Genomic DNA, 20,627 nt, shown 5'->3' on the forward strand with positions numbered 1-20,627 from the left:
GAACACATGACAATAAACATAGAAACATAGAAAATAGTGCAGGAGTAGGCCATTTGGCCCTTCAAGCCTGCACAGCCATTCAATATGATCATGGCTGATCATCCAACTCAGTATCCTCTCTCAGTATCTCCATACCCCCTGATCCCTTTAGCCACAAGGGCCACATCTAACTCCCTCTTAAATATAGCCAATTAACTGGCCTCGACTACCTTCTATGGCAGAGAATTCCAGAGATTCACCACTCTCTGCGTGAAAAATGTATCATTGAATCATTGAATCTGTCGAAATGTCCTGTAAATTACATTTTTGTATCTGCCTCAACGACTCGTTCCATATACCCACCACCCTCTGCATGAAAAAGTTGCCCATCGGGTTCCTATTAAATGTTACCCCTTTCATCTTAAACCTATGTCCTCTGATTTAGGATTCCCCTACTCTATTCCCCTACTCTGGGTACAATACTTTGTGCATTCACCCTATCTATTGCCCTCGTGATCTTATACACCACCTGTAAGATCACCCCTCATCCTCCTGCACTCCAAGGAATATAGTCCTAGCCTGCTCTACTTTTCCCTCCAGCTCAGCACCTTCAGGTCTTGATACCATCCCCTCTACAATCTTATAGTGAATCTTAGCTGCACTCTTTCCATCTTAACAAAACCCTTCCTATAGCAGGGTGACCAAAATTGAATGCAATACTCCAGATGCGCCCTCACCTACGTCTTGTACAACTGTAACATAACATTCCAACTTCTATACTCCTTTTTCTGATTGATGAAGGCCAATGGATCAAAAGCCTTGGGGACCACTCTATCTGCCTGTGGTGCACAAGAGCAGATTGCCATGTTTGTAATAGTTTCCCCACTTCACAAGCAATTCATTTTAGTTGCTTCGTTTTGGAGAACTACTTTGAGATTTGACATGATACAATAAGATTTTTTGGGGGCTTTGACATTTGCATGAAAGCAAAAACATGTGGATGAGTACCTTACTCCTGAAACTTGCACCCTTTGGGTAATTGTGCAGAATACAAGCATGTGCTATCAACTTCAGAAGAAAAGAGAAAATGAGAAGAGAGGAAGAAAAGGACAAATTGAAGTCCCTGGATATATTAAAAGTACCAGGCAAACTTGAAGTGAAGAGTGCCTTAATTAGTCCAAGGCATTTTGCTGAACAATGCCCTTCCTACTCAGTGATTACCAATGATTTGCTAGTGATTGCAATCCATTGCCAATCAGCATTCCCTTGACTTCCTTTAATAACGGACATGATGCGGTAATGAAGGTGGCTATATTAAGATAGAATTAGTTTGCAATCAGATGTTATTGTCAAAAATCAAATGTGGGAAAATGATGTCAAAAAGAAATGTGTGAACTGTTAATGAAAGACAATATGAAATAAAATACCAAATCAGAGGCATTCAAAGCCAGAGTAGTCAAGGCCCAAACTTACCAGCTGCCATTCGAGCTTGGATTCTGACATGTTTAATTATCCCATTGCACAAGATGATGAAATCTTATTAATTTCAAGCTATACAAATATAGACTGTGGCATTTCATGTGTGAAAGAGATTCTGTCCGACAGTTAATTAAAGGAAAATTTAATGTGAAAATTGCATCAGACATGCTCTCGACAATCTTCATTGAAAATGAAAAGGAGAGAAGCCTAGATGAATTCCCCGCGTGAATCCATACAATTTGGGTTTTGTCTCTGCCACAGTCCAGGAAGAACTCGGATCAAGACCCGTCAAGCAGGCTTTGTGATCGTGATGCAAGTTGTCTCTCCTTCCTGACCTTACCCAGCTTTTAGCACCCATTGACATCATTGCCCACACGTCTTCCCCCAAATCTCTTCCACAGTCACACGGCTGAATCGGCTGAAGCCAAGGTGTAGCAGGAGAATCGCTGGTAACACTTTCTCTTCACATCCATTGTCCCCAAAATTCTGGCCAATTCCACTCGTACTTCCCACGTCCATGCCATTCCCCTATTGACTCTGTGCCAAATGTGGCATCAGTTGCACAAAGACAGAGATGATATGCAGCTACACTTCATCGCCACCTCCCACAACCATTCCACTGCCTCAGTGAAGTCAATCTGTTTGTCTGAGATCCAGTGGAGGGTGAGCAGAAATCTGTTCCAACTAAACGTTGGGACATTGGAAGCCATCATCTCCATAACCTTCACAATCCCCATTCCCCAACCAATAATTCAATTCATTGCCATGGCTACTAACTGAAATTCAATTAGATAATCAGCGATCTCGGTGCCATATCTGACATGGGATAGAGATTTGAGACTAAGGTCCATACTGTCACCAATATCAGCTACACCCACCTCCAAAGCTTCACAACATTCACCCCTGAGTTCATTCTTTGCTGGTAAAAGGCTCAAGCTTGCAATTGCAAGTCTCTAGACTTAGCCATTCATACACATTGATGGATAGTCTCTTTATGTTCACACTTGATAAACTTGAGGTCTTAAAATTCTGATGCCCATGTGCTAATCATTGCTAATTGCACCCAGGTCCATTCACTCTCAACACCTATTCTTGCTGATTTATTTTAACCCCCTGAGAAGCAATGCCTTATTCTAACTCTGAAGCTCAGTCAGCCTTTGGATATCCTGTCCCTCAAATACTCCCTCCTCCTTCAAACACCTGTCCTCTTCTCTTTATAATCTGTCCATATTTGTTCTTCTTCTTTTAATTCACTGCCCTCACACCCCCTCTGATCTCCAATACACTTTCTCTACTTTCCTCCTCTAAACTCATCCTCTCTCCACCAATTGTTTGCCTCTCCCCCAAGCAATCTCTCCTCAGGTTTCAATTCCATCTCTTCTGCCTCAGAAATCCCCATCTACCATTTTGTCTAAACTTTCCTTCAAATGTTCATCTTTCCCTTCTCAACAGTTCCCTTTACCCCCTGATCCCCACATCATGTTGCCTCTATCTCCACCCTGATTTCCTCATCACCTTCATTCCTTTGGTTCATTCATTTCATTCAGCTTTCCTCTCCCTCTTTCTGAATACCTTCCACATATCCATGTTCTCCAGGGATGCTGCCTGACCCGCTGAGTTACTTTTGTGACTATCTTTGGTATAAACCAGCTGGTACTCGCTAGAATTTAGAAGATTGAGAGGGGATCTTATAGAAACTTACCAAATTCTTAAGGGGTTGGACAGGCTAGATGCAGGAAGATTGTTCCCGATGTTGGGGAAGTCCAGAACAAGGGGTCACAGTTTAAGGATAAGGGGGAAATCTTTTAGGACCGAGATGAGAAAAACATTTTTCACACAGAGAGTGGTGAATCTCTGGAATTCTCTGCCACAGAAGGTAGATGAGGCCAGTTCATTGGCTATATTTAAGAGGGAATTAGATGTGGCCCTTGTGGCTAAAGGGATCAGGGGATATGGAGAGAAGGCAGGTACGGGATACTGAGTTGGATGATCAGCCATGATCATATTGAATGGCGGTGCAGGCTCGAAGGGCCGAATGGCCTACTCCTGCACCTATTTTCTATGTTTCTATGTTTCTATCTACAGTTCCTTGGTATTAGTTTAGTTTAGAGATACAGTGTGGAAACAGGCCCTTCGGCCCAGTGAACCCCGCACACTGACACTATCCTACAAACACTAGGGACAATTTACATTTATACCGAGCAGATTAACCTACAAACCTGTACCTCTTTGGAGCATGGGACGAAATGGAATATCTCGGAGAAAACCCACACGGTCACAAACTTCGCACAAACAGCACCCGTAGTTGGGATCGAACCCGTGTCTATGGCGCTCTAAGACAGTAACTCGACCACTACGCCACCATGCTGCCCGATACATCATTTACATCCTTCAAACTCGACCCAGACAGCACCTGAGCTCAGGCTGATCGTTGCGTCTCTGTATTGTTCACGATCTCAGCCTACATGACTGGCTATAGGGAAAACAATTCCTTACATGTGCTGGATGAATATTTTACCATCATTTATCTCTATAATCAGAAAGGAAGAAAAGCTATGAAAACATTGAACACTAAAAGTAATAGCACGTGAAAACGATGGAAAACAGCAGCAAGGTTTTTAATATCAAGGTCAAAGGTCAAAAACTTTATTTACCATTTGTGCTTACACACATAGGAACTCTTGTGCGGCTATTCAGAGAGTCAAGTTACGTTAAAAAAATTAAAATTAAAATTTTTTTAATTTAAAAAAAATTTAAAAAGACACACAGAAGACACATAGAGCATTGTAGCTTGCACACACACTATATCAGGACATCAGTTCATTTTGTTGTGTTTTGGCCAAGAGTCTCACTGTTGCAGGGAAGAAGCTCTTAAAAAAGCGTGTTCTTTTTGTGGCGATACTGTCCGCTCGTCTGTGCCTGAGGTTGTATGTGCAGTTTTTGTGTTTGAGCAGGGAGTGAGCTGGATGTAGTGTGTCTCTAATGATTCTCCCTGCTCTTTTTTGACAGCGCTGTGTGTAGATTGTGTCCATGGAGGGGAGTTCAGTTCTGATGATCCTCTCAGCAGTCTTTATGACTCTTTGCAGAGCCTTCCTCTCTATCTGTGTGGTGTTTCCATACCACACATATCTTGTGTATTCGATACAACGATTGATGAGTTAACATTTTCTATGGTGTCCTGTTCACACAACGTTGAGTTGAGTTTATTGTCACGTGTACTGATGTACAGTGAAAAGCTTTTGTTGCATGCTAACCAATCAGTGGAAAGACTATACATGATTACAATCGAGCCATCCACAGTGTACAGATACATGATAAAGGGAACAATACTTAGTGCAAGGTACAGTCCTGGGAGTCCTAGGAATACAGTAATTCCTAGTCACCTTGGACTTCATGTGGTATTCAAATGGATGTTGGTTAACATAAAGTGTTTTGGGATTAGTATTAGAAAATCATGCAAGACACAGGAAGGCCATGGGTTGGCCATTATTTTATAAATTGTTGCACGATCATTTTTTCAGCCTAATATTTTACATCACTGGTATACTGTAGATCAGGTGACCTACTTAGGTTTGTTGGCTGCATAGAGGTTATCTGACCCAATTCCAGCAATTCAGTTGCCCAATCAGTCTTTCATTTCATCTCCAGTATCCTAGTATTGCACCAGAAAGGATAAAAAGAGAAATAATGCATTCTAGTTAAGCACTGACAGAGACCATTATCTCCAACAGACAATAACAATGACAAGTAAGGATAAAGGTTTGACTGATTTATTCTTTCATTAGTGAATGAGAGACCACCCAAGAAGGTAGCGACTGCTATCTTTACTTCTGTGTGGTTTTCAGTTTCAGTGCTGTTAGTGAGGGACCAGAGTAGAGAGAAGATTATTGATCATACAGTGAACTACACTCTGCTTTTATATTCCAGTATTTTTTTTCCCTGTTCAAATATATCCATACCTTTCTGGGAGTAATCACTGCAAGTATGTTCAACAACATTTCAGCCACTGTACTTCAGTTTTTAACTTGTTTCATAAAAGAAAAAATCTCTTCTCCCCTCGGTTAAAAAATGACAACAAAAAAAACATATTTTACTCTCTCCGAACCTCTTTTGTATTAATCCACATCATTCAAAGCAGTTAAAATGTTGGAAATAGCATCTTTGAATGACTGAAGCATTACCACACCAATTTCATTGCTGGTTTCTTGAATGTTGGCATCGAAACTGCCAAAGATTGGAGTTGATACAACGATATCACTTCGGTCGGCCTCTACCAGTATCGCCATCCACTCCTGATTCATCTCCTCGAATTTCACCTGGTCATATTTCACCAGGTTCTCATCCGTGAGTGGGTAAGTGCAGGATGCGGGATAGCAGTCCCGGGGGACTGGAAGCTCGACTTTGCAAAGCGCAGGGAGTTCTGTGAACACTTCAAACATGCGACGAAGGCACCCTGACGTGAGGGGGTTCCCCAGGAAGCTGAACTCCGTTAACCGTTTACATGGCTCCACGGCCAGCATCAACAGGTTGATGTGCTCGTCACCGATGTTACACTCCTCCAGGGTTAGGCTCCTGAGAGTGCCGGATGCTCGGGTCAGCAGCTTGAAGAAGGTCGATGGGAAAAGGTCAGCCACGTCATGGCCACTCAGGTCCAGCTGTTCCAGGTGGTCAGCATGCAGGCTGTTGGCCAGGTAAGCCATGTCTGCATGATTTAGACAGCAACTGGACACATCCAGGACCTGCAGAGGAGTTTTTAAAGGACTGCGGAAACATAAAGTTAAAATAATTGCGACATGTTTTTTTTTAAATAACATCGACATTTTTGATGCACGTTCCACGATTTCAAGATGTCCCTCAGTGCTTCACTGTTAGTAAATTATCGTTGAAATGCTGCAAAACACAAAGTGGTGGAGTAACTCAGTGGTTCAGGCAGCATCTGTGGAGGGAATGGATAGGCAATCTTTTGGGTGGGGCCTCTTCTTCAGACTGATTGAATCAGACAGAACCATGATTGAATCGGTCTGAAGAAGGCTTCCAACCCCAAACGTTGTCTGTCCATGTCCTCCACAGATGCTGCCTGACCCGTTGAGTTATCCCAGCACTTTGTATGTTCAAGATGTCAGCATCTGCAGTTCCTTATGCCCCGTCCCACTTAGGAAACCTGAACGGAAACCTCTGGAGACTTTGCGCCCCACCCGGAGGTTGCAGGTGGTTGCCGGAGGTTGCAGGTAGTGGAAGCAGGTAGGGAGACTGACAAAAACCTCCGGGAACCGCACGGAAACCTTGGGTGGGGCGCAAAGTCTCCAGAGGTTTCCGTTCAAGTTTCCTAAGTGGGACAGGGGCATTATGTCTCCACCATTCAAGTAGAGATACCATTGCAATAATTTTGACACAACAAGATCTGTTAATATGATAAATGACCAGGCAATCTGTTATTTCAATCAATCAATCAATCAATCCAGCACTTTATTCATCCCCAAGGGGCAATTTAAAGGGCGCATTACAGTAGCTTTTAAAAAAAAAAGAAAGGGACACAATCAACGAAGAGACAAACATTCAAAGCTACTCTCTGCACCAACCGGTCGACCGCACGAGCAGTGACCCGGCAAGGATTGGGTTGTCAGCAGCGATACAATAATAAAGAACACACAAAATGTAACACAAACATCCACCACAGCATTCATCACTGTGGTGGAAGGCACAAACATTTGGCCAGTCCTCCTCCATTTCCCCCCCGTGTACAGGACCAGAGTCCAGAGTCAGTCCAGGATCGGCTCTTCCTCACCGGAGACCGCGGCTTTAAGTTGTTGTAGGCCGCAGGCCGGTGGTCGAGATTTAAAGTCCCCGCCGCAGCCAGAAGCACCGTAGACTGCAGAGCCGGCGGTCGAAGCTCCCCTCCAGGGGTGATGGTAAGTCCATGCCGGCCCCGCGGTATAAGTTGGCCGCGGGCCGGCAGTGATGACTTCTTCTTCCCCCGGGTCCCCCACGAGGGATCCCGGGCTGTAGACGCCGCACCAGCTGGAACTCTGCAGACCGCGGCTTCAGGCTGCGACTTCAGGCTGCCGGCTGCCCCGGGCCAGCGAAACGGAGCGCTCCCCTCCAGCGAGCCCCAGCGAGGGCTCACCCGCTCCACGCCGAGAGTCCACGCTGCGCCCGCCGCTGAAGCCCCGGGCGCGTCTCCGGGAAAGGCCGCGCCGATCCTTGATGTTAGGCCACGGGGGAGGCGACCTGGAAAAAGTCGCCTCTCCATGGAGGAGGCGACCGAAGCGGTTTCCCCCTCACCCCCCCACACCACCCCCCACACAAGACACACAAAAAACATTAATTACACACTTTAAAACATACTAAAAAATTTAAAAAAGTTGAAAAAACGGACGCACTGCTGACATGGCTGCTGCCAGAACAGCGCTCCCGCCATTGAAGTAGAGTTACCATTGCAATCATTTTGACACAACAAGATCTGCCAATATGATAAATGACCAGGCAATCTGTTATTTTCAGTGATGTTGTTGCAAGATAGATATTTATCAGAACAGAATGAAAACCCAGTCTTTCTTGAAGTAGCGCTAAGTACTTTATTAATATATACCTGAGAATCAGATGAGACTTCAGCTTACAATCCAGCGGTATGAATATTGATTTCTCTAACTTCAAGTAACCCTTGCTTTCCCTCTCTCCAACCATCCCTGTTCTCTGACTGGTTCTAGTCCTGATTAAATATTACTCATTGTATGCCACGTTGTCACCTTCCCCTCAGCTAACACTGAACCATTCCACATTTTCTTATCATCGTCTGCTTTGATCTGTCGTTTTCATACCGTACCCTTCTATATCTCTTGACTCCCTCTCCCCTGACTCTCAGTTTGAAGAAGATTCTTGACCTGAAACGTCGCCCATTCCTTCTCTCCAGAGATGCTGCCTGACCCGCTGAGTTACTCCAACTTTTTGTGTCTATCTTCAATTTAACGTTATTTTAACATGGATGAAACCTGCAGATATTTGCTGTGATTTCAAGATGTCTGTCTCATACCTGTAGCTCTTTCATTGGCTTCACATCAGAATCTGCCTGGTTATTCCCTTATGAAAGAACTTGAAGAGTTTCACCATGTTACTACAATGTTTGTGCTGTTGTTTTTCCCCATTCATTTTAACCCCAGTGCTGACTGCTGGAGAGAACGATCAGGACAAAGGTTGTCTAATTAAGAGAGGCCTTCATAGACAAATGCAACGCCAAGGGCTTCTCCCCTGACTCAGTCTGGGAGTCAAATATAAAGCTAATAACTGATTTATTTATTTTTATTTAGCGAATGCAAAGTCCTTTAGTCAAGCAGTTGCCTCTTGATCTGCTGTATGAAGGGGCACAAGTCCTCCTTTGAGTCTTTGATGAGGGCATGCTTCAATGATGTGTTGCATTGTTTGCTGCTGATAATCAGCTGTCTTCATGCCCCCACATCCCCCAGAACTAGTGTCTGTGATTGTGTCCCGCATGAGAGGTCAGCTATGGACCTGCCTCTGGATAATGATACCTGATTTGCAATGCAGGGAATCCAGAGAATGGGTGATTGAGGAACCATGATGCGTGTCACTAAATGTCCGTGTGATTAAATCAATGGATCAAAACTTGTGGTGCTACATGGTACAATCTTGTTCTGAAATTGCGGATTAACACGGCATGTTGCAGAGCAATTGCTAGTGTATTTTCTGGGTTGAAGGATGATCGTAAGTTTATAGGTTCTCGGAGCAGAATTAGGCCATTCAATAGACAATAGACAATAGGTGCAGGAGTAGGCCATACGGCCCTTCAAGCCAGCACTGCCATTTAATGTGATCATATCTGATCATCCCCAATCAGTACCCCGTTCCTGCATTCTCCACATATCCCCTGACTCCGCTATCTTCAAGAGCCCTATCTAGCTCTCTCTTGAAAGTTTCCAGAGAACCGGCCTCCACCGTCCTCTGAGGCAGAGAATTCCACAGACTCACAACTCTCTGTGTGAAAAAGTGTTTCCTCATCTCCATTCTAAACGGCTTACCCCTTATTCTTAAACTGTGGCCCCTGGTTCCGGACTCCCCCAACATCGGGATCATGTTTCCGAACCCTTAATAATCTTATATGTTTCAATAAGATTCCCTCTCATCCTAAATTTCAGAGTATACAATCGGCCCATCAAATCTACTCCTCCACTCAATCGTGGCTGATCTATCTTTCCCTCTCAACTCCATTCTCCTACCTTTTCCCCGTAACCCCTGATACCCATACTAATCAAGAATCTGTCAAGATATGCCTGAAAAATATCCCTTGACTTGGCCTCCATACAGCCAGCTGTGGCAATGAATTCCACAGATTCACCACCCTCTGTCAAAAGAAATTCCTCCTCATCTCCTTTTCAAAGGAACATCCTTTCATTCTGAGTCTATGACCTCTGGACCTTGACTCTCCCACTAGTGGGAATATCCTCTCCACATTCACTCCATCCAGGCCTGATCCAGGATGGAACCTAAATTGTAGAGGTATTGGTGGGATGGCCAGGGGAATGGGACATTCAAAGGCTGAAGACCAGGTCGAGGCCTGTGGGTGAGAATGGACCACTGTGGTAATCAGAACAGAAGCTGGAAGAGGGGAATAATAATAATAATAATAATAATACATTTTATTTATGGGCGCCTTTCAAGAGTCTCAAGGACACCTTACAAAAATTTAGCAAGTAGAGGAAAAACATGTAAGCGGAATGAAATAAATAGTAGAGACATGACTAGTACACAAATTAAAGACAGAATTCAATTCAAAACACAATATGAGGCAATTCAAGCACAGATGAAAAGGGAGGGGGACGTGGGGCTAAGGATAGGCAGAGGTGAAGAGATGGGTCTTGAGGCGGGACTGGAAGATGGTGAGGGACACGGAATTGCGGATCAGTTGGGGGAGGGAGTTCCAGAGCCTGGGAGCTGCCCTGGAGAAGGCTCTGTCCCCAAAACTGCGGAGGTTGGACTTGTGGTTGGAGAGGAGACTGGCTGATGTGGATCTGAGGGACCGTGAGGGTTGGTAGGGGGAGAGGAGGCCAGTGAGATATGGGGGGGCCCGATGGTGGAGGGCTTTGTAGGTGAGGACCAGGATTTTGTAGGTGATCCGGTGGGAGATGGGAAGCCAGTGAAGTTGTTTGAGGACTGGAGTGATGTGATGCCAGGATTTGGTGTGGGTGATGAGTCGGGCAGCTGCGTTCTGGACCAGTTGGAGTCGGTTGATGTAGGTGGAGCTGATGCCAAGGAGAAGTGAGTTGCAATAGTCCAGTCGTGAGGAGATGAAGGCATGGATGAGTCTTTCAGCAGCGGGAGGTGTAAGAGAGGGTCTGAGAGAGGGAATGGCAGAGGTGTTGAGTATGAGTATGAGTTGAGTATGAGTGGTCAGAAGTAATGGCAAACAGAATAGTGACTGAGATAAGGGGTTGGGTAGCAGAGAAGATTACGGAGAGTTGGTTTGTCAAGGAGGACCCTCTCTAACCTCTCCAGGTGCACAGTAGAGAGCATGCTGACCGGTTGCATCATGGCTAGGTTCGGCAACTTGAGCGCCCTGGAGAGGAAAAGACTACAAAAAGTAGTAAACACTGCCCAGTCCATCATCGACTCAGACCTTCCTTCCATCGAGGGGATTTATCGCAGTCACTGCCTCAAAAAGGCTGGCAGTATCAGCAAAGACCCACACCATCCTGGCCACACACTCATCTCCCTGCTACCTTCAGGTAGAAGGTACAGGAGCCTGAAGACTGCAACAACCAGGTTCAGGAATAGCTACTTCCCCACAGCCATCAGGCTATTAAACCTGGCTCGGACAAAACTTTAATCATTAATAACCCATTATCTGTTATTTGCGCTTTATCAGTTTATTTATTCATGTGTGTATATATTTATATTATGGTATATGGACACACTGATCTGTTTTGTATTAAATGCCTACTATGTTCTGTTGTGCTGAAGCAAAGCAAAATTTTCATTGTCCTATCAGGGACACATGACAATAAACTCACTTGAACTTGAACTTGAGTATTATGTCCAGTAGGAGAGTGCAGTCAGTGATCAGAGGTTTGAGGTAAGAAAGTGGGAAGAGAAAAGGGCCATGAAAGCTTACAGGGGATCAGGGCCCACAGGTATAGCAGAGTGTCGAGTGATCAGGGGCCAACTTGGATGGCCGCAAGTTATTTTCAAAACTGTAGCCAATCAAGGAGTTTGAGTCCAGTCAGTGAGTGGGCCCCATTCCTACTCTACAGAGATGCTGCCCGTCCTGCTGAGTTACTCCAGCTTTTTGTGTCAATCTTCAGTTTAAACCAGCATCTGCAGTTCCTTCCCACACACGTGACCTGTATTATGGTTTTGACTGTGCCAGACAAAAGATGGAATGCTCATGCAAAAAGCTCTCTAGTTAAGGTTCAAGTCCAGCGCTGCACAATGTAAACACAACATGGGAGCATTCCCCGCACAAGATGGGCTGGTTTTCAAACACACGGCAGGTGGAATGGTGTCACTTCATACGGATTATAAGTTGAAATCTTGAAAAACATATCAATAAGTACACTGTCATATGAGGAAAGATTGAAAAGACTAGGCTTGTATTCACTGGAGTTTAGAAGAATGAGGGGATATCTTATAGAAACATATAAAATTATAAAAGGACCGGACAAGCTAGATGCAGGAAAAATGTTCCCAATGTTGGGCGAGTCCAGAACTAGGGGCCACAGTCTTAGAATAACGGGGAGGTCATTTAAGACTGAGGTGAGAAAATACTTTTTCACCCAGAGAGTTGTGAATTTATGGAATTCCCTGCCACAGAGGGCAGTGGAGGCCAAGTCACTGGATGGATTTAAGAGTGAGTTAGATAGAGCTCTAGGGGCTAGTGGAGTCAAGGGATATGGGGAGAAGGCAGGCACGGGTTATTGATAAGGGACGATCAGCCATGATCACATTGAATGGCGGTGCTGGCTCGAACGGCCGAATGGCCTCCTCCAGCACCTATTTTCTATGTTTCTATGTGTCTACACTGTTTAATTCCAAGGGAAGGAAATTACCCAGGAATGATTGTGGTCTGTCCAAGGTGCTTTTTCAATCATGTAGCTGAAATAAACTGTGTTATGCTTTCAAATGTTACTCCTTTTTGTCTGAATGTTGTTCACTTGCTTCCTAACACATACTACACGATAAGGCTGCCCAAATTGGAGGAGGGGAGTTTGCGATCAAAGCCATGCATAGAGGCCCAGCGTAAGTGGTGGAAGGAGCACAGCACCGCACAGAGTATCCTCCCGCCTGTCGCAACAGCCACCTGCAGCCCCCTCCATGAAAGAGTCCACAGTTCCCATGCTGGTCTCATTAGCCACCTCAGAACCCACAAAAGTGGAGAAGAGGCAAGTCAAGGTCGATCCCAAGTTTCTGCCCATGTAGAAGGTGGCATGGGTATCTAGGTGTTAAATAAAATAGATCCTTTGGCAGGAAGGAACTACAGATGCTGGTTTAAATCGAAGATCGACCCAAAATGTTGGAGTAACTCAGCGGGACAGGCAGCATCTCTGGAGAGAAGGAATGCGTGACGTTTCCGGTCGAGACCCCTCTTCATATCTGAAGGGTCTCGACCTATTCCTTCTCTCCTGAGATGCTGCCTGTCCCGCTGAGTTATTCCAACATTAGCCTGATCAATCTGAAGAAGGATCTCGACCCGAAATGTCGCCCATTCCTTCTCTCCAGAGATGCTGCCTGCACTGCTGTTACTACAACATTTTGGGTCTATCTTAGATAGACAGAAGGCTTTTAAATAAGAATTACTTTAGTCATACAGTATGGAAACAGGCCCTATGGCCCAACTTGCCCACACCGGCCAACATGTCCCAGCTACACTAGTCCAACCTGCCTGTGTTTGGCCAAAATCCCTCCAAACCTGTCCTATCCATGTACCGGTCTGTTTCTTAATCATTGGGATAGTCCCTGCAACTACTTCCTCTGGAAGCTCAATCCATACACCCGCCACCCTTATAAGAGGTAAGCCATTTAGAACGGAGATGAGGAAACACTTTTTCACACAAAGAGTTGTGAGTCTGTGGAATTCTCTGCGGTGGAGGCTGGTTCTCTGGATACTTTCAAGAGAGAGCTAGATAGTGCTCTTAAAGATAGCGGAGTCAGGGGATATGGGGAGAAGGCATGAACGGGGCACTGATTGGGGATGATCAGCCATGATCACATTGAATGGCGGTGCTGGCTCGAAGGGCTGAATGGCCTACTCCTGCACCTATTGTCTATTGTCTATTAATTTTCTCAAAATATAACTGAAAATTTTACCTCTCCAGAGCATCACAAGGAGAACAATGCCTCAATTTGTTAAGACTTTGGACTTGTTTTTTCTTTGTAAACAATGTCAAAATATGGCGACTGTGCATTTGTGAGTTGCACAGAAGATTTTCACTATACTGTGCATAAATGACAATAACGAACCATTGACCAATTGCTAATGGGGGCATGAGCATGGAGGAATAGTATTTTAAAGGAAATATGTAAACCAAATACGAACAGAATATACTGTTTAAGGTTAGAATTGACATCTTTGATTGCCACCTCGACTGAAGGAGTTTGAGGAAACTGTGAATGGCAGTTCTCAATTTGGCCAAGGCCTTGCTGAAGTTTCACAAAGAACATAGGTATCAGAGTATATAATAAAATGTGGAGCCTAATATTAGCCTCGACCAGGAATTAAGCATTGTCTTTTGAAATTGATGAATAGTTTGGAGTGAATGATTAAGTAATGCTTCAACTACAGAGATGTTCTGTAATGTCTAAAATTATCTCCACAGATCAATGTCCCAGAGGACTGGAACTTATACTTATATGGTGAGAAGCCTTTGTGATCGAGCCAATCGCAGTATTTTGAAGTGCTGTCAGTGCTGTAAGCCTGGAAGTTCAGCATCCTGTGATAGTGATCAGATAATCCAATTTGAGCTTGGCTAAGGATAAATATTGGATAGGATCCTCTGAAGAAGTGTCCCAACCCAAAATCTGCCTCTTTCTCCCACAGATGTTGCCTGACCCGTTGAGTTCCTCCAGCATTTTGTGTTTTGCTCACAACTCCACCATCTGCAGTTCCTTGTGTCTCCTTGAGAGAATCTTTCTTGTTTCATATATGAAGACCTGCTTCCAGGCCTTTCTTAAGGGCCTGTCCCATGAGCATGCGACCTGCATGCGGCAAGCGCGACCTAAAGGGCGGGTCCCACTAGCATGCGCCTGCATGTGGCAAGCGTGACCAAACCAGAAGCGGGAGCCGCGCGGAGGTCGAGTGAGTGACACGTCGTCGAGGCGGCTGCGGGCCGGCAGGCCGTTGCTGCGCGGAATGTTTAAACACGGTCAGTTTTTCGGAGCCCCGCGCGATTTCGGGACCAGCTCCGCACAACTCCATACGGCTCCGGCGATCGAAATGGGATCAGCCCCGTGAGGCCGTACGGCTCAAGCGACCACGTTAGGTCGCGCTTGCCGCATGCAGGCGCATGCTGGTGGGACAGGCCCTTTAGTTCACGCTTGCCGCATGCCGGCGCATGCTCATGGGACAGGCCCTTTAGTGATGGAACATAGAACAATAGCACAGGAACGGGCCCTTCAGCCCAAAATATTTGTGCCAGACACGATGCCAAGTTAAACCGATTTCATCTGCTGGTACATGATTCATATCCCTCTGTTAAAGAAGGAAATGCAGATGCTGCAAAATCGAAGGTAGACAAAAATGCTGGAGAAACTCAGCGGGTGAGACAGCATCTATGGAGCGAAGGAAATAGGCAACGTTTCGGGTCGAAACCCTTCTTCAGTCTGAAACCCTTTTCCAGTCTTCAGTCTCACCCGCTGAGTTTCTTCAGCATTTTTGTCTACTTCCATATCCCTCTATTCCCCGCACCTCCATGTGCCTAACCAAAAGCCTATTCAACACCACTGTTGTAACTGCCTCCACCACCACCCCTGGCAATGCGTTCCAGACCCCCCCCCCCCCCCCCACACTCTGTAAAAACCGTGGTCTCTTTTAGATCTATCCATTTCATGCAAAAGGAGGTGCCTTTGACAGTGCACAACTTCCTCAGAGTCTCACCGGCAGCACAGTGGTGCAGCGGTAAAGATATTGCCTTACACCGCCAGACTCCCAGGTTCCATCCCGACTACAGGTGTTGTATGTACTGAGTTTGTACGTTCTCTCTGGGACCTTGTGGATTTTCTCCAGGTGCTCTGGTTTCCTCCCACACTCCAAAGACTTACAGGTTTGTAGGTTAACTGGCTTTGGCAAGATTGTAAATTGTCCCGAGTGTGTGTTGGATAGTGCTCGTGTACGTGGATCGCTGGTCGGCGTGGACTCGGTGGGCCAAAGGAGCTGTTTCCATGCTGTATCTCTAAAGTCTAAAGCTTCAGTCTGAACTTCAGCCACTAAGCCACTGGTCTGATGTTGGGAAAGACAACCCACGGGGTTGCATGACCATTCAACCATGTGAACCTTACTGTTTTAAAGTCAGAAATTATGTCCTAATCCTAGTCCATAGCACCAATGTAGCAGAAGGGCATAATTCAGGTGGCACAATGCCGCAGCTATTCGAGCTGCTGCCTTAGTGCCAGAGACCCGGGTTCGATTCTGACCTCAGGTACTGTCTGTGTCGAGTTTGCACGTTCTCCCTGTGACCACGTGCATTTCCATTGGTGCTCTGGTTTTCTCCCACATCCCAAATATGTGCAGGTTTGCAGATTAATTGGCCTCTGTAAATGACCCCTAGTGTGTAGGGTGTGGAGGAGAAAGTAAAATAACACAGAACAAGTGTGAACATGGTCAACGTGGATTCCATGGGCTGAAGGCACTGTTTCTCTAAGCTGCTGTATCTCGGAACTAAACTAAAGCTAGACTAATTACAAAATTACATGAACAGACAACTGCCAAGCTTACATTACAGATGAATTTATTGCAATAATAGGTAAAAGGATTGCTAGGAATTGTAGGGTTTCCATGAAAAAATGACGCAGGCAATTCTAAACCAAAGGGAAATTTAAGGGAAATAATGGCCAGAAATATTCTCTGCAGTCTCCTCAAATGTTCAAAGAAGTGATCACAGAACATGAAGAGGCACAGAAAGCCATTCCATTATTGACCCTATTCTGTCTCATATGTTCATAAATTCTTGGAACAGAATTAAGCTATTCAGCCATATAACCATATAACAATTACAGCACGGAAACAGGCCATCTCGGTCCTACAAGTCCGTGCCGAACACTTATTCTCCACTAGTCCCATCTACCTGCGCTCAGACCATAACCCTCCATTCCTTTCCCATCCATATACCTATCCAATTTATTTTTAAATGATAAAATCGAACCTGCCTCCACCACTTCCACTGAAAGCTCATTCCACACAGCTACCACTCTCTGAGTAAAGAAGTTCCCCCTCATGTTACCCCTAAACTTCTGTCCCTTAATTCTCAAGTCATGTCCCCTTGTTTGAAACTTCCCTACTCTCAATTGGAAAAGCTTATCCACGTCAACTCTGTCTATCCCTCTCATCATTTTAAAGACCTCTATCAAGTCCCCCCTTAACATTCTGTGCTCCAAAGAATAAAGACCTAACTTGTTCAACCTTTCTCTGTAACTTAGTTGCTGAAACCCAGGCAACATTCTAGTAAATCTCCTCTGTACTCTCTCTATTTTGTCCATCAAGTAGCCCATCAAGTCTACTCCACCATTCAATCGTGGCTGATCTGGAGTCATAAAGTCGTATAGCACAGAAACAGGCCCTTCAGCCCAGCTTGGCCATGCCGACCATATCTCCATGCAGAGAAATCCCATTAGTATCATTCAATGACGTCTTCCTCATAGCTTTACAAATGATTCCCTCTCCAGCATCCATCTTATTCCTGAAGTCACTAATTGATTCTGTTTTTCCACCACTTCACAGGTAGTGAACACTCTGCCATAAATGATCTCTGCATAAAGTTTGTTCGTGATAGGAGCAGAATTAGGCCATTCAAGTCTACTCCGCCATTCAATCATGGCTGATCTATCGAAAAGAAAACATTTCTCATTATATTCCATTTATACCTTTTTACCCAACATTTTAAATCTGTATCCCACACTCCTTGAACCAAGTGCTAACGAGAACAGCTTCACCCTATTCACTCCATCTAAACTAGTGATTTGCTTGTGTCACAAATGTAATGGTCATGCAAGCCTACCTGAGTATCTTGCGTATTCGTCCAGTTAGAATGGAAAAAGACAGGCTCAGTTCTGTAAGAAATTTCATCCCACTTAACATTTCGCCGATTCTCACCAACATAAGTTCGCCCTCTTGTGTGATTCCACGTACGTCAAAGGTTCTTGTCGGGAGTGTCAGCGATCTGAGCTGCGGGAATGCAACTTGGGTCAAGAGGAGTTCAAAATGCTCCATTTCCAGGTGTACGTTGTGGACTAATTCCAACTTCTGCAGTGTCTCAGGCCTGACCAGATTGATGATGTAGAAGAAGTTCCTCAGGGACAAACTGTCAGCCCTGAACTCCACGCAATGGATCTTCAGTGGGCACTGCTTTCTCAACAGCAAGGCCTCAACCACTGTTTCATAGTTCCGCTGTGTCACAAACAGGCTGAGCAAAACCTCAACTGAAATATCTGACACCAGGCTTCCGAGCTGACATGCCTCTACCTCGACCTGCAGGTCAAAGCAGGTCCGTGCCATCAACTCCGTTCTTCCCCACCTCCCTAAGGTTTTGCCACACTTGCAGGGCTGAGATTCCCTGTCTACAAGGCCCGTCAGATCAAACACTTTCAGCCTCTTGAGATATGTGTCTGAGGTGTGCAACACATAGCTCTTCAGCCCTGACACACACGCTTGCAGGCAGAGCAGGCAGGTCCTGCTGCACAGATCTTCCTCGCAGTCTGGGGTCTTCCCCAGGAGTTTCCTGATGCTGAATTCTGCCAACGGCCACCTTTCCACTAAGTCGTGAATGAGCGCGGCTTGCTCCAGCATGTAGCTCGCTTTGAAGAGCAAAGGGTACAGGTTGTGCGCAGCCGAGGCGATACTTCTCTTCGCGATCTGGGCATTGGATACCAGGGCTTGGGCACACATGAACCGCAAGGTCTTCATTCTGCCTCGGCTCTGTTGGGCTTGCAGCTTCCTGTGTTCACGCCCCTGTGATGCGTGACTTTGAGTGACCCAGGATCTCACTCACATTCGGTGTCATGTATTTTTAGCAGCGGCACTACAGTGTCAGCTGCTCTCTCCTGAACAGGAGACATCGCAGTCATGTGTTCAAGCCAACGGCTATTTTAAAAGCAAACAGCTAGGCAGGCCAAGGCTGAGACTGCATTTGCCTGGGAACTGTTTCCCTGAGATCTAAATGATCTAGTCAATACAAAACCATCCGATTGAACTTTGGTCTGCCAACAGTCATGTAAACACAAAAATACAAAATACATGAAACATGAAATTAATGTGACATGTGGAAAGGATTGGGGATGTGCAAAGATTTTGGGGTGGGGGTGGGGGGGGGGGGGGGGGTGGAGTCAGTCTCAGGTTATCCGATGACAGAAGGGGGAGGGGTGGTACAGTTTCATAGCCACAGGAAAAGAATATCCTGTGGCGTTCTGTCATAGTGTCATTGAGTGATACAGTGTGGAAACAGGCCCTTCGGCCCAACTCGCCCTCACCGGCCAACAATGTCCCAGCTACACTAGTCCCATTTGACTGTGCTTGCTCCTTATCCCTCCAAACCTGTCCTATCCATGTACCTGTCTAATTGGTTCTTAATTGATGAGATAGTCCCAGCCTCAACTACCTCGTCTGGCAGCTTGTTCCGTACTCCCACCACCATTTGTGTGGAAAAGTTACCTCTCGGATTCCTATTAAATCTCTTCCCCTTCACCTTGAACCTATGTCCTTTGGTCCGCAATTCCATTAACATGGGCAAAAGACCCTGTGCATCTGCCCGATCCATTCCTCTCATGATTTTGTATTCCTCTATAAGATCTTCTCTCATCCTCCTGCGCTCCATGAAATAGAAACCCAGCCTACTCAACCTCTCCCTATAGTTCACACCTTCTAGTCCTGGCAACATCATCATAAATCTTTTCTGAACCCTTTCAAACTTGACAATATCTTTCCTATAACATGGTGCCCAGAACTGAACACAATATTCTAAATGCAGTCTCACCAACATCTTATACAACTGCAACATGACCTCCCAACTTCTATACTCTGGATCTTTTTTTTTTTTTTTTTTTTTTTTTTTTTTTTATTATGAAACTACTTTTATTCAAAAAATAAACATAAACATAGAGTATTAACACAATCAAAGACTGCCTATGCTGACAGTTTACAAGCAAATGATCGTCAAATTAATAACATCAACGTCAACTGGACCCACGAAATGGCCGTTGAAGGTCGGGTGTTCCATTTATCAACAAAACACTCGACCTTCAACGGCGACCAGTATCCATGGAAAGCCTCCAAAGTCCCGATGGACACCACGTGTTCCCTCTTAACACTTAAACAAAATTATCAAATTAAAATATTAACATTCTTATCGATAATGTATTCAACCTCCTGTGGTGACCAGCGTTCACAGAAGGCCTCCACAGTCCCCATGGACACCGCGTGTTCCTTTTCTAGGGACACGCGAGCTCGGACGTAACCCCGGAAAAGGGGCAGGCAGGCGACCGGTGTGCGGCCATCGACTGCCCGCTGCCTGGACCCGCGAATGGCCATCTTGGCCAGGCCCAGGAGCAGACCAACAGGGAGACCCACTCCTCCCTCCCATCCTTCCCCCCTCTGCACCGGATCTCTACTCTGGATCTTGGTGAAACTAGTCTGTTGCTGAAGATACTCCTCAGGTTGACCAGTGTGTCATGGAGGAGGTGAGCTCTGCTGTCCACGATGCCCGCAGTTTGAGGAGCATCCTCCTCTCCAAGACCACCCCCCTTGAATCCAACTCTGCCCCGGGATGGAGCCAGCCTTCCTGAAACCACAGCTATAACAGTATGGAGAAGGCTCCAGACCCCAGACATTGCTTATCCATATCCTCCAGAGATTCTGCTTGACCTGCCAAGTTACTTTGACCCTCTACACTTCAAAAGCAAGCATGTTGCCAGAACAAGCCACAGTGATTCATGAATTAGTAGAAAAGAACTGACTC

General features: G+C 45.5%; 1 protein-coding gene across 1 annotated transcript; it reads right to left on the minus strand.

Annotated features, from left to right (window-relative positions):
* Positions 1–5,214: 5,214 nt before the first annotated feature.
* On the minus strand, positions 5,215–18,580 carry lrrc14b (leucine rich repeat containing 14B). Its single transcript, XM_033016519.1, has 2 exons — positions 17,676–18,580; positions 5,215–6,219 (listed from the first exon to the last, which is right to left on the minus strand). Exons 1-2 carry the CDS (start codon positions 18,578–18,580, stop codon positions 5,574–5,576), a joined length of 1,551 nt encoding a protein of 516 aa, XP_032872410.1. The 3' UTR covers positions 5,215–5,573.
* Between the last annotated feature and the right edge of the window lie 2,047 nt (positions 18,581–20,627).

Source organism: Amblyraja radiata, chromosome 2 (genome assembly GCF_010909765.2).
Source record: "Amblyraja radiata isolate CabotCenter1 chromosome 2, sAmbRad1.1.pri, whole genome shotgun sequence".
Lineage (NCBI taxonomy): Eukaryota > Metazoa > Chordata > Chondrichthyes > Rajiformes > Rajidae > Amblyraja > Amblyraja radiata.